Source organism: Babylonia areolata, chromosome 21, assembly GCF_041734735.1.
Source record: "Babylonia areolata isolate BAREFJ2019XMU chromosome 21, ASM4173473v1, whole genome shotgun sequence".
Lineage (NCBI taxonomy): Eukaryota > Metazoa > Mollusca > Gastropoda > Neogastropoda > Buccinidae > Babylonia > Babylonia areolata.
Window position 1 is genome coordinate 46,856,131 of NC_134896.1, and position 14,418 is coordinate 46,870,548.

Sequence of the window (14,418 nt, forward strand, 5' to 3'; positions counted from 1 at the left end):
CTTGAGAGACCATGGATCAACATAGCAATAATAACAGTATATTTATATTGGGCTTTCAAACCTCTTAAAGTTCTTTATAATAACATCATGTCACCATTTTACTGGTGAAAATGAATTGCCAAATATTCCTTGATATCTCTGTCTGCTCATTTCTGAAGAATTTCTTTGAGAAGAGCGTAAAACAGCAGGCTGACTGTTTAGGGCTTCATTTATGTCAGACTAGTTCCAGACTGCCAGGGTTGTTGGGGTGTTCTCCATTTCATAGCAAGAAAAGGAGGAAGGGAATGGGGGTAGGGTGGGAAAGTTAACAGGAAGACATTGTTTCATGGATGAATATTGTCAGGTTTACCCATGAGCAGGTCATTATATACGAGTATTGTTACTTTTTGTCACAACATTTTTGTGTGTGAAATTTGGGCTGCTTTCCTCAGGGAGAGCGCATTCCTACAGTGCTATGCCACAGTCTTTTTCCCCTATCTGCGAGTGTATTTGTTTTCCTGTTAGAGTGGATTTTTCTTCAGAATTTTCCAGGACAACCCTTTTGTTGCCATGGGTTCTTTTATGTGCACCAGGTGCATGCTACACATGGAACCTCACTTTATCATCGCATCTTCATGACAAAGTGTGTGTGTTTGCTTTAATGCCTAGTTTGTAGCTGTATTAACTGACAGAAAAAAGTGAGAGGTGAGGGAAGGCAGCAACACAGACAATAGGAGTTAAAGTAAAAGATACAAAGTAACGCACAAGCAAGCAGCAACAACAACAACAAAAATAAGAGGAATGGGGGTCATGTGCAGGAAAGTAAATGGATTTTTTTTTTTAAGTCATAGTTCCCGAAACACTTTCAACAAATTAAAATACCACATACCCTTAATCTACACTGTATTCTCTTTTATTTCTTCTTCAACATTTTTTGTTGTCCGCATGATTTTTTTTTTTTTTTCACATTTCTCCCTTTATGCGGTTTTTCTGGTTTTTTAACTGCAGATTTTTTATTTTGTGTATGACTTTTATTCTTTACTGCACACATTTTTTTTTTAAATCACAGTAGTTCCTTCAATTTATTTTGTATGCCCACTTTAGTCAGGTTAACCCCAAGATTCATCAATATTAATCAACAATTTTGACTTCATTAACGTCTGTTATGATACCTGATGTCCACCATTTCAAATGTGGTGTGCATTTGCTATCACTGACAGCAACTGGCTTTTGAAATAAAGATTCTTATTTGAAAATTCTGTTTATGAATATCAGGTTTGTAATCGTAAATTTCCCGTCGTAAATTTCCCGCATGTTTTCAGATGAGTCTTCAAATTCCTATTTCAGTTTTTTTATTATTTTGTCTTCTATAAAACCGATAAACACAAAAGATGAGTCAAGTCGGCTTCACGTTTTATTATTAGAAAATGCAAGTCAACAATGAAACAACAAAAAGATGCAGGCTGAAAATCAAACTATCAGCTGTGCATTTGTGTTATTGCCGGTAGAATGCCGGGGGCTTTTTGGGTTCAAACCCTGTCCCCAACACAGCATAAACAGTGCTCCCACTACTTAAGAACTTGAACTCCATATCGATTCTGGGCAAAGCTTTCAGCCACTGGCCATCAAACTCATGCCCATCAATGGACTGTAGACGCCAAAGACCCACACCATACTCCAGCTGCAGAAACTGGGCAGTGGTGTTGTAGGTGACACGCAGAGTTCCATAGGCAGCGTGGTGGTAACTGCCGACATAGGCCTGGAGGGGGAGTGATGCCGCCGCCCGTTTTACTCGGCTCTGGAGACTTGACCCAATCTTTGTTTCCTCTTCTTCATCAGTAAACTGCATCCCTTCATTCTCCGCGTCTGGCGTGTCTGCAGATCGTTTGTTTCTGGCCCTGGATGATAGCCAGGGTTCCGGGTAGGTGCAGATGGAGCTGCTGTTGATCCAGGGCTGGAGGCCTAAGGCGTGGTCCATCAGGTAGGTATGAAGGGCAATGCGGAACCCGTACCCGACATCTTCACCAGTCATCAGGCTAACCACACCCACCTTCTTGTCAGGTAGGAGGGTTAGGTAAGCACGGTACCCGAACGAGCTGCCTGAGTGGTAAATCATTTGGTAACCTGGCACAGAAGATAATAAGTACATTGGTACACTTACTGAACATGCAGAGAGATGAAGTCGTCATGTGTATCTCGAGTTTTTCAAACCACTTCTGTATTTAGCACAAGCATTCACATTCACACAGACTAAGCCAAACGTAATCACTCCTTTAGATTTTCTTTAGATTTATGAAGCATCAAACACCCAACACTCAACAGTATTTCTCCTCCTCCACTAAACTTTGAGTGGTGATCTGGATGCTAATCATTCGGATGAGACAAAAAATCGAGGTCCTGTCTGTAGCATAAAACTCCGCGCATAGAAAAAAACGCAACAACAAAAGGTTGGCCCTGGCAAAATTCTTTAGCAAAAAATCCGCTTTGACAGGAAAACAAATAAACTTGCAAGCAGAAGAAAGAGGGTGGTGCCCTCACGCTCTCCCTGGAGAGAGCAGCCAGACTTCCACAGAGAAATATGTTGTGACAAAATAGTAATACAACATGGCATACATTACTGGACTATATTCATCAAAGAAAGGTGTGTTTTCAATCTAGCACTTTGAGCCAAAACACCTCTGTATGGAAGACACAAAAAATAAAATAAAATAAGCAGAAATTTCAAAATGGAATGGGATGAGGTCAGATCCGATGAAGAGAGAGAATTCAGGTGCAGGCAGTAGGCAACAAGTAGATCTCCATTATTGATACACTAACAGAAAAGCATTCTTCCCTGATTTTCTCCCTGCCTGTTTCTGATACTGCAGACATGTTCATTCATGCAGGGATAGACGATGTGTCTCTGGAAATACAGAAATGTGTGTCAGTTTCTAATGTCCATATGTTTTCTTTTCTCTGTATATTACTCTCTTTGCCTGCCCCTCTTTTTTTCTTTTCTTTTTTTTTTAATACAAAAAGAGTCATGTTTGAAGGAAGGAGGAACACACACACACACACACACACACACACACACACACGCACACATTTATGAATATCAAAATTATAAATAGATAGATGTGTTTCTTTTCTGGTAGACTTAAAGAACAACTTTTCATTGTGTTTGGGGGTTTTGGGTTTGTTGTTGTTGTTTTTTTACAAGTAAAGCAGTTTAACCACCATTCAGCAAATTCATCCGAAACTTTCTCCTTAAGTATTATTTTTTTACTCTTTCGGTGTGGTGTTAGTATTTCCCCTCGTTCATACACATCCATTTCATCACTGAAATACCATGAATGAATCACTGAATATTATTATTACTAATGATAATGATAATTATCACAAAGTTGTTTCTTCCTCGTGCAACAATATCACCATCATCAAAGTAACAATAATAACAAACTGTTTGTACCTCTCCCACCACGTACAATACAACGACAAAAAAAACCCAGAAAAATGCTTCATACATCTTTGTACCCTCATCCCCATCCCAGAGCAAACTAGTAAAAATGAAAACAACAACAACAACAGCTGTACTCACCTCTGTAGTAGCCCACTCTCCAGCCCAGAGCATAACCATCAGCGGTGAAGCTATAGGGGGTGACAGGTTTCCTGTGCTGGGAAGCAGAGCTCAGACGAAGGACGTTTTGTGGGGAGAAGACGTCGTCCAGCACCCCGTCACTCAGCACCCGGCGTCCCTGCCTGTCCCTGCCCTGGTTCAGCAGCATCAGCATCCACTGGGCCATGTCGTTGGCCGAGGACATGATGTTTCCAGAGCCCAAGTTCCGGCCCCAGTGTCTGCATGGTGGCAGTGCCAAGTAGGTGTTAAGAACAGGTGGTGTGTTATGAATGTGTTCTTGAGTGTGTGTGTGTGTGTGTGTGTGTGTGTGTGTGTTTGTTTTTGTATGCTATCACTCACACTGAACACAAACAGACACATTTCGTTTTTCCTGTATAATATCATCTGATTTAAGTTGAAATTTAAGTGTCATAAGAATAAGGATGCCATCTCGTGTAGAATCTGGGGTTGCTTTTACTAACATGAAGGGGTTGCTCGTATTGCCATATGGCGGGAAGACGGTGACCACTAAAAAGGAGGGTTTTATCCTCAATTGGTCCAAATGCATCTGGTGCCTTTGCAGGCAGTTAGTCTTGGAACCACATACGCTCATGAAAATATTATTTAAAAAAAAGAAGAAAAAAGAATTAGCATAATAGCTGCACCAGTAGAAACATAACTGGTCATGACCTGTAAGCGTATTTTCTGTTTTTGTTTGTTTTATGCTGTATGTCGCTCATCCATACATGCATCAGTTCTCTAATAACAGGGCCTGAACAGCACGATGGGGCTGTGTGCATGTCAGACAAATGCTGCTGCTTCTTTTTTTCCTTTTTTTTTCTCTTTTTTTTGTGACTGGCCTCTATGTGTTCCTGGCCTGTGCACGGGAATTCTTGTCTATCCTGTAATGCATTCAATCAATCATTAGTTCTTTTGTAGCCGTCGACATTTGTTCGTGTCATTCCAGGCACTGCCTTCTATTCTTCTTTTTTTTTTATCTCTTCTCCTTTTATGTCTTCTTTTCTTATGTTCTTATAACTATTGTAAATAAAACAATAGAAAAAAAAAACATTTGTGACTGGCCTCTATATGTTCATGGCCTCTGCACGGGAATTCTTGTCTATCCTTTAATACATTCAATCAATCATTAGTTCTTTTGTACCGTCTCCTATTAGAACCACTCGTGTTCAGTACACGGCTACATTTTAATACACAGATGTGGTGTGGTGAACATGGCTCATACTCTGACATCTTGAAACTGAAACTGGTAAAACTGCACCAGTGAGCACAATTAATGTTGATGACAATAATCACAATACCAGCGACCACCAGTTCGAGGTAGACGAGTGGACTGAGTCCAATCAGGTCCAGTCCAGTCCAGTCCAGTCTGGTTCATTCTATACTTTATCAGTCTTTCTAGGATACCCCTGCCCTTCGGACATTCAGTGATGCTGAAGGACTCTTATTAAGATTAGATTTCTTGTTATTTCCATGGTCGGGTTCTTGTATGCCAGCTCAGTGCAAACTTCATGACCTCTGTAAAAAAAAAAGAAAAAAAAAAAGAAAAAAAAAAAGAACGTCCGAACAAAACAAAACAAGAAAAAAGAAGAAGCTTGTATTGTATTTGTATTTTGTGTTTGTCTTTTTCTTTTTGTCACAACAGATTTCTCTGTGTGAAATTCGGGCTGGTCTCCCCAGGGAGAGCGCGTCGCTACATAGAGAACGCCCCCCCCCCCCCCCCCCCCCTCCCACCTCCCCTCAGCGTGTAGTTTTATTGTGTTTTTTTCCTATCGAATGAAGCACATGTATTGTATTGAAATGAAGCACAATATAGACCCATAGAAAGGTCAGAGGGAGGTACAGGGAAGACGCTGGTGGGTAATGGCCATGTGGGTGGGAAGGGGACGGGGTTTAAAGTGGAGGGAGAAAAAATTCTGACCTGCACGAAACTCGAACCAAAATCATCGCGAGTCGTGATTGGACGCTCTGTCCGTTGGACTTTGGTTAATTTGATTTAATATTAATTAAAACCACTTGACTGCCATAAACGTATTACGTACGTGCACAGTGACGTCACTGATGACGTCATCAGAAAAAGGGGAAATAGCTCTGGAAGGCTGAAAATTCACACAGTTTGTCCAGAGTGGTATATCTCCAGATCGTTTTGTCAGTTTTGGGCTTATTGTTTTGGATAGTGTTTCATGACCTGAAACACCACTTTCTACCGTTTTCCCCCTGGCACTGAGTTAACATTTTGATTCGAGAGCAAGACATAGCACAGTGGGTTTGTTGTTACTGCTGGTTTTTTTGTTTTGTTTTGTTTGTTTGTTTTGTTTTGTTTTGGGGTTTGTTTGGGGGTTTTTTTGGGGGGTGGGGGGGGGGGGGTTAATATAAAGTCTAGAAAGAACAGAGCAAAACAAGCCTGAGCATTTATTGTGATGTTTCTAATAGTACACACAATTCCCAAATGCAATGGGTTTTCACCTCACTTTTCTTATCACCCCCCCATCTCCTACTCCGGCCTGCACCCTCCTCCCCCCTCTCTCCACTCCTCTCTCCTCCCATTGTCTGTGCAGGAGATAAGAGAATATGAGTTAAAGGATATTTTCTGGGTTTGGGGGGTTTCTTTTTTCTTTCTTTTTTTTTTTTTTCGTAATAAAATGTTATTTTTCTCCAGAGCAGAAGATAAGAGAATATGGGTTTCGTTTTTTTTAAAATGTAAAGTTATTTTGCTCCTTGTGTGTGTGTGTGTGTGTGTGTGTGTGTGTGTGTGTGCGCGCGCGCGCGTGCGTGTTTCCTCTCATCATTTTAACCCAAATCTAGGTAGCGCAGATGAAGCCCGGGGTCAATGTGGAATGACCTCCCCCCCCGGGGGTAAACTTCAGATATTCAGAACTGACTCTCCACAGTTGGACTTTATCCCCCTGCTGCCAAGGAGGAAGGTGGCAGAATGGTTAAAACACTTTGTCTGCCAATACACAGGGTCTGGGTTCGAATCCCGCTCTCGGCCGCGGTCCTTTCTCCCAAGTTTGACTGGAAAGTTGAACTGAGCGTCTAGTCAAACCGAGGTCCTCACTGTGTGCAGCACGCACTTGGCGCACTGAAAAAAAAAGAACCCATGGCAACGAGAGTGTTGTCCTCTCTGGTAAGATTCTGAAGAAGAAATCCATTCGGATAGGTACACAAACATATATGCATGCACTCAAGGTCTGAGTTAGCACGTTGGGTTATGGCTGCGGGTCAGGCATCTTGCTAGCAGATGTGGTGTGGCGTATATGGATTTGTCCAAACGCAGCGACGCCTCCTTGGGAAACTGAAACTGAAACTGAAACCCCCTACCGCCAGGGTGGTGGATAGCTTGAGGCTGCTACACCCCAGATAAAACGGGCCGTGTGAGACTGAGTGAAAGACCTACTTGATGAGGTCGACGGAAGCCTTCACTGTCTGACCGTCCTCACGTATGTAGGGGGTGGCTACGTCGTCGTTCTTGAAGTCCACGTCATCCACGAAGGTGGAGTTGAGCATGCCCAGGGGGGTGAAGAGGGCGTCACGAATCTGCGTGAGACAGAAAGGGGGTGGGTGGGAAGGGGGTCATTGAAAGGGAAAACCACCCCGAAAGCGGAGTATGGCTGCCTACATAGCGGGTTAAAAACGGTCATACACGTAAAAGCCCACTCGCATATATACGAGTGAACGTGGAAGTTGCAGCTCACGAACGCAGAAGAAGAAGAAAGGGAAAACTAATGATGGATAATAATGATGTTACCTTCCACAGTACGAAAATTATGTTCTCTCTCCCTCTCTCTCTCTCTCTCTCTCTCTCTCTCGCAGTACCTACTGCGCGCGCGTATGTGTTGTACGTGTGTGTGTGTGTGTGTGTGTGTGTGTGTGTGTGTGTGTGTGTGTGTGTGTGCTTGCCTTTCTATACATGCAACTTCATTTCATTATTCTTCACTTCATTAATTCCTAGCTTTCTCCCTCTCTTCTTTGTCCCCACTTCGGAGCTTTTTTTTTTTTTTTTTTTTTTTTCGGATGAGCACTCGCGTTCCAAAGATGCGGGTTCTTAGTTTCGTGCGACCACTTTTTTTTTTTTTTTTTTTTTTTTTTTTTTTTTCAATTTGGCTTGCATGCATGTCTCAGTTAACCTGTCACTCTCTGGTTGTGACGGGCGTAAATTTACTGCATCATGGGCAGTGGAGTGATGGCCTAGAAGTAACGCGTCCGCCTAGGAAGCGAGAGAATCTGAGCGCGCTGGTTCGAATCACGGCTCAGCCGCCGATATTTTCTCCCCCTCCACTAGACCTTGAATAGTGGTCTGGACGCTAGTCATTCGGATGAGACGATAAACCGAGGTCCCGTGTGCAACATGCACTTAGCGCACGCAAAAGAACCCACAGCAACAAAAGGGTCGTTCCCGGCAAAATTCTGTAGAAAAATCCACTTCGATAGGAAAAACAATTAAAACTGCACGCAGGGAAAAATACAAAAAAAATGGGTGGCGCTGTAGTGTAGCGACGCGCTCTCCCTGGGGAGAGCAGCCCGGAATTTCACTCAGAAAAATCTGTTGTGATAGAAAGAAATACAAATATACAATCACGTCCCTTCCATGAAGTCTCCTCCCTCCATCCTCTCTTGCCTTCCACTCCCTCCCGCTTTTTATTCACAGCAGATGGCGTGTGGCGTATATAGACCAGTCCGCAGGCTACGCTTCCACACCTTCTTCAAACTGAACTGAAACTGTGGTGGACATTCAGGAGCTGAGCTGGACTGGAACCTAACCCCCTTCCTCCTCTCTTTCACCCCAACCTCCGCCCCCAGGTCCTCTCATTCCCCGAGCAAGTTGTTTCAATGTGTAAAAGTGGAGTGGTGGCCAAGTGGTCACGCGTCTACCTAGAAAGAGCGAGAGAAACTGAGCGTGCGGGATCGAACCCCACACTCACCAGAACCCCCACCCACACACACCCCACGCCCCTCCAACCCCCAAGCTCCCCCCACTTCACCCCCACCTCCACAAGAGTGGTGGTCTGGACGCTACACATTCGGATGAGACTGACGACAAACCGTGGCCGGTACCCTATTTAGCCTCATGCAGTTAGCGCACGTGAAAGAATCCACGGCAACGAGAGAATTGCCCTTGGCAGTATTCTGTAGAAAACTCCACTTTGATTAAAAAAACAAAACAAAAAACAAACAAAAAAAACACACACTTATACTGTAGACAGAAAAAAAGACAGAAAGGAAAAGAAACGGTTGATGTTACAATGTGGCGACATGCTCTCACCGTAGAGAGCAGCCTGAATTTCACAACAGAGAAATATGTTGTGACAAAAAGGTAACACAACACAACACAACACAATGCAACACAGAGGCAGTGGAACCTGTTGTTTCCAAGGCTTGCGATGATTCAGCTGCTCCGTGATGTAGGAGGACAGACCGTACATGAGGTCACTGTAGTAGAAGGAGTCCCGAAAGCCACCGCTGGACGGCAAGTAGCGGATCTTTCTGCACAAACAGCGAGGGCAGGGGACACTGACACGTTGTTGCTACCTCTGCATGGGGGTGATAAAACGAAGGGAGCGGGTACTAGTAGATCTGGGTGAGACAGAGAAGGGGGGAGATGGGTAGAGGGGGAGAGACAGAGAGCGAATTCAGAATTTTGAACTCAAAATATCTTTTATTCAGGGACTAAGATTTTGCACATGGTCCATTCTTCCAGCTAATTTACATCCATTACAAAGAGTGCACACATCTATCACTGAACGAAGAAGATAAAAAAAAAAAAAGAAAAAGAAAAAAGATATCTTCATACAGATGTACATGCATGATGAAGAAAACGCACGCACACACATACATACACGCGCGCGCGCGCGCTCGCACGCAAGCATACATGCACGCACAAATAAATTAACAGATGGACAGGAGAGGGAAAGACAGAAAGAGATGTGAAACAACGAACAAGCATGGTTGCCATCAGTGAGACACAGGCACATAACTTCAAATTAAGCGCAATAGCTTGAAGTGGTGTGCCTTATATAAGTTATTTCATACTAAATAAAAGAGGGGGGGGGGAGCAAAAAACAAAAAAGTCTACCAGCTTACAACTAAATACCGGCCGATCACCAGCAAGCCCCAAAACATCCCGGACCAGACTATTCCAACCCAAGCCAAAGGGAAGCCACCTTGAGTGTCCACGCATGCTGAACTGAACCCCACAGAACCAGGCTGGTAGCTGGACTAACACATCTGACCAGTACGCTTGTGGTTTCTGCTTTTAGTCCCCTCGGCGTGACAGCGAAACAAAGCAGTCACTGAAAATCTCTTAGAAAAGGTCGCTTGTTTGTTTTTTGTTTTATTTGTTGTCTTGCCAACAGCTCCGCATGTAGCAGGATTTCCTCCACTTACTATCTCGATATCCCTCAGCAGTTATTTTGTTGTGATCGTTCTGAGGTGTAGGCTTGCAGATCTGCCTGAACAGTTAGGTCATCAGTTCTGATGGTCAGCCTCTACCTGAACAGTTAGGTCATTTCTGTTCTGATGGTCAGCCTCTACCTGAACAGTTAGGTCATCAGTTCTGATGGTCAGCATCTATATGAACAGTTAGGTCATTTCTGTTTTGATGGTCAGCCTCTACCTGAACAGTTAGGTCATTTCTGTTCTGATGGTCAGCCTCTACCTGAACAGTTAGGTCATCAGTTCTGATGGTCAGCCTCTACCTGATCAGTTAGGTCATTTCTGTTCTGATGGTCAGCCTCTACCTGATCAGTTAGGTCATTTCTGTTCTGATGGTCAGCCTCTACCTGATCAGTTAGGTCATTTCTGTTCTGATGGTCAGCCTCTACCTGAACAGTTAGGTCATCAGTTCTGATGGTCAGCCTCTACCTGATTAGTTAGGTCATTTCTGTTCTGATGGTCAGACTCTACCTGATCAGTTAGGTCATTTCTGTTCTGATGGTCAGACTCTACCTGAACAGTTAGGTCATCAGTTCTGATGGTCAGCCTCTACCTGATTAGTTAGGTCATTTCTGTTCTGATGGTCAGACTCTACCTGAACAGTTAGGTAATCAGTTCTGATGGTCAGCCAGAACCCCTTACACTTCAGACATAGAACACAAGTATTGTCAACACCAGAATGCTGGCTGCCAAAACTCAAATATGAAAAAGAAGAAGAAAAAGGCCAACTTGCATCCAAGCCTGACGCGTGCAATAGCCCAGTGTTCAGAGCGTTGGACTTTCAATCTGTAGGTTTGGGGTTCACATTCTATCTGGTGGCTATCATTTTCCTCCCAGTATCCCAGGTCAATACGCCAGCCCTATTATATGTACTCAGTCATATGCATACCAAATCGGGAGAAGATCAATTATGCACGTTAAAGACCCTGTAATCCATGTCAGCGTTCGGTGGAGCTGCAGGTGTGCTTGCTACAATACCCTCACTTTACCCCTACTCTCTCTCCATCACCAAGTGTCATATACGTGAAATCCCACTCACAAATAAAAAAAAAAAAGGAGTTACATCATACGAACAAAGAAAAACAAGAAAAAGACACGACAACAACAGGAAGAAGAAGAAGATGAAGAAGAAAACCACCACCACCAACAACAAAACAACAAGATATTAATGACAACAACAACAATAACAACAACATGATATTAATGAGAACAACAACAACAACAACAAAACAACAACACCATATTAATGACAACAACAACAACAGCAGCAACAACAACAAAAACAACAACAACAACAACAAAGAGAACAAAAACAATAACGTGGTGAGCATGAACAAGGACGAGGAGGAGGAGAAGAACAACAATTGCAAGAAGAAGAAGGAGAACGAGAAGAAAGAGGAGAACATGAACAAGAATAAGGAAGGGGGAAGAGAAGGGGAAGAGCAACAACAACAACAACAACAACAACAACAAAAAACAACGATAACAACAAGGAGAACAAGAACAACAAGGCAGAACAAAAAGCAGCAGGAGCAGCAGCAGCTGATCTACAGGCCAGGCCAGGCCAGGACCCACGTGGAGAAATTGGCCGGACTGTAGTCATTGGCCAGACGGACGTAGTTGTTCCTAGGGATGCCCAGTCTGTGGGCCAGCAGGTCCTCCACAGTGGCGTAGATTGTACGCAGGGTGTTGTTGAATTTGAAGTCCTCCGTCAGCGTCTTCCTCACGTTCGTCGACAATTTCAGCCTAGGAATTTAAAAAAGAAAAAAAAAAAAGATTACAGGTCCTATAGCCTTTCATGACCATTGGGGCAGCGAATTCAAATCCTCTGTGTCTGGTGCTCAGCACAGGAAGGCGGGGCCCACACCTCGCCTTCCCAAACCGAAGTCAGGTGACCAAACTATTCACACCCGAGTGGAGTGAGGAAATTCGGAGTGACGTGCCCTTCCCAAGGACACAAACACCATGGCGAAACGCGGTATCGAACGTTGATGACTGGTGAACGCTGGATCAAAAGTCCCATGCCTACCGATCATCAGTCCAGCCTCGTCAGTCTGGGAATGTACACAATACATGTCTCTGAGCGGAAAAGGAACTGACAGCCTGTGTCTGCCAAAAAATAGTTCTCAAACTCTCTCTCTCTCAAGTGCAAAAAAAGAAAAAAAAAAAAGGCCTTGCTCTCAAATAGCTTGAAAATGCAAGCAACATATACATGGGGACATCTCTCTTGTTTGTTTCAGTTTCAGTTAATCAAGGGGTTATCAATGCGTTAAAAACAACAACAACAACAAAAAAAAGCCAACAACAAAAAACAACCAAAAACAAATCCATATACACAATTTACTCGGCATATGCCTGACCAGCAGCATAACCCAAGTCACTTAGGACTTGCGTGCATGCAATATATATTTGTGCACCTTGCAGAGGACAACAGTTATGTCAGTTGCCATGACTTTTATTTCAATGCGCCAAGTGCGTGTTGCACACGGGACCTCGGTTTATCGTCTCATCCGATTGACTAGACGCTCAGTTTGACTTTCCAGTAAAACCTTGAAGAAAGGGTGAAACCGGGATTCGAATCAAGACCGTCACATGCACTGTACTGGCACCTTGCACCTCTCTTGTTAACAATATGACTATTAAAAAATAATAATAATTTTTTTTTTAATAAATAAAACATGAGCAAAACAGCTGTGGGCATGCTAAAATAACAAAATATACTGCGTAAAAAAAAAATATATATATATTTAAAAAATAAAAATAAAAACATAAAGAAATAATAATGAGATACCGGTGATCTGACCTTTGTTCGGCCATGACATTGGTGAGGAGGGCGGAGGTGAAGGCCTTGGTGAGGGAAGCCAACAGGAACTTAGTGTCAGGGGTCACGGGGTCACGGGTGTCCACGTCCTTCACCCCGAACCCTTCACTCATCATCACCTGCACAGTGCCGACATCGTTTAGAACAACAACACGCGGAGCTGACTGATGAACAATGCAGTATATAATCAGCAAGCTGAAAAAAAAAAATGAGAAGAAACAGATCATGAAGTTCAGTTCAGCTCAGTTACTCAAGGACGGAGGCGTCACTGCGTTCGGACAAATCCATATACGCTACACCACATCGGCTAAGCAGTTGCCTGACCAGCAGCGTACCCCCAACACGCTTAGTCAGGCCTTGAGGGAATACGATACAAAGATGGAGAAAGAAAGAAAGAATGAATGAAAGAAAGAAAAAGGCAGCAAAGAACACGACTGAGAAGAAGAGGAGGAGGGGGAGGAGGAGGAGGAAGAAGAAAAAAAAAACGAGCATGGGAGGAGGAGATAACGATGATGAAAAAAGAAAGAAAGAAAGAAAGAAGAAGAAGATGATGATGATGATGAACAAGAACAAGAAAATGAAAACTTCTGTGTGTGTGTGTGTGTGTATAGAGAGAGAGATACATATATATCTCTGTCTGTCTGTCTGTGTGTATGTATGTATTTAAACAAACTGAAAAAGGTAGCTGGGGGAAAAAAGAAGAATAACTCACTGAAAAAGAGAGAAGAAGAAAAATGAACAGACTGACAAGATAAAGATAAGCAGTCAGAAAAAGAAGAAAATGATGGGCAGACTACCTGAACCAACCCCATTCCCTCTCTCCCTGCCCCTCCCATCACTGCACCCACTGAATTCAGTAAGGAAAACACATTTCTAGTTCACAGCCGGTTGTGTGGACTATATTATCCAATAAAATATAGCTAGGTGTGTGTGTGTGTGTGTGTGCGTGTTTCTTAGTCATCTTGTGTGAAATCTGTTTTAGCTGAGTAGAAATTAATTCAAAAACGACATGATAAACATAATTACATAAACGATATTAACAACAACAACTACAACGACGACGACAATATTCATCATCATTATCATCATCATCTTCTTCTTCTACTTTTCTTTCTTCTTCTTAATAATATATATATATATTTTTTTTTTTAAATCATGATGACTGATGATGATGACTTGTTGGTGGTGATCATCATGTGTGAACGGGTCTGGCATAAAAATAGGAAACATTCAGTTCTTTCCAGTCATCTTATTTAAAACAATATTGCACCTCTGGGATGGGCACAAAAAAAGAAAAAAAAGAAGCCTAATTATATGCAAACTGCATTTACTGTTATATTTATATTTTTTGTATTCTCTAAACTTGGCACTTTGACACAAGAGGAGTCATTATTATCATTTTTTGTTCAAACAGGAACTTCTTTTGCTAAGCATGGAATTTTTATTTATTTTGCAAACGTTTTGGTGCAGATAGTAAAAAAGGGAAATTACTCTGTAATTAATGCTAGGGGACTTAATTTATCACAAATGAGTCTTGAAGGCCTTGCCTCTCTTGTTTTATGATGATAGGTCT

The 14,418-nt window shown here is 42.7% G+C and overlaps 1 protein-coding gene across 1 annotated transcript in view; it reads right to left on the reverse strand.

Moving 5' to 3' along the window:
* Positions 1 to 1,363: 1,363 nt before the first annotated feature.
* The window catches only part of LOC143296197 (uncharacterized), a 19,491-nt gene continuing 6,436 nt past the window's right edge, over positions 1,364 to 14,418 (reverse strand). Inside the window, exons 3-8 of the mRNA XM_076608010.1 lie at positions 12,828 to 12,964; positions 11,600 to 11,770; positions 8,953 to 9,076; positions 6,990 to 7,129; positions 3,557 to 3,813; positions 1,364 to 2,103 (exon numbers count right to left, since the gene is read on the reverse strand). Of these exons, the coding sequence (XP_076464125.1) occupies positions 1,475 to 2,103; positions 3,557 to 3,813; positions 6,990 to 7,129; positions 8,953 to 9,076; positions 11,600 to 11,770; positions 12,828 to 12,964 (1,458 nt within the window). The 3' untranslated portion in view covers positions 1,364 to 1,474. The remainder of the gene's footprint in view (positions 2,104 to 3,556; positions 3,814 to 6,989; positions 7,130 to 8,952; positions 9,077 to 11,599; positions 11,771 to 12,827; positions 12,965 to 14,418) is intronic.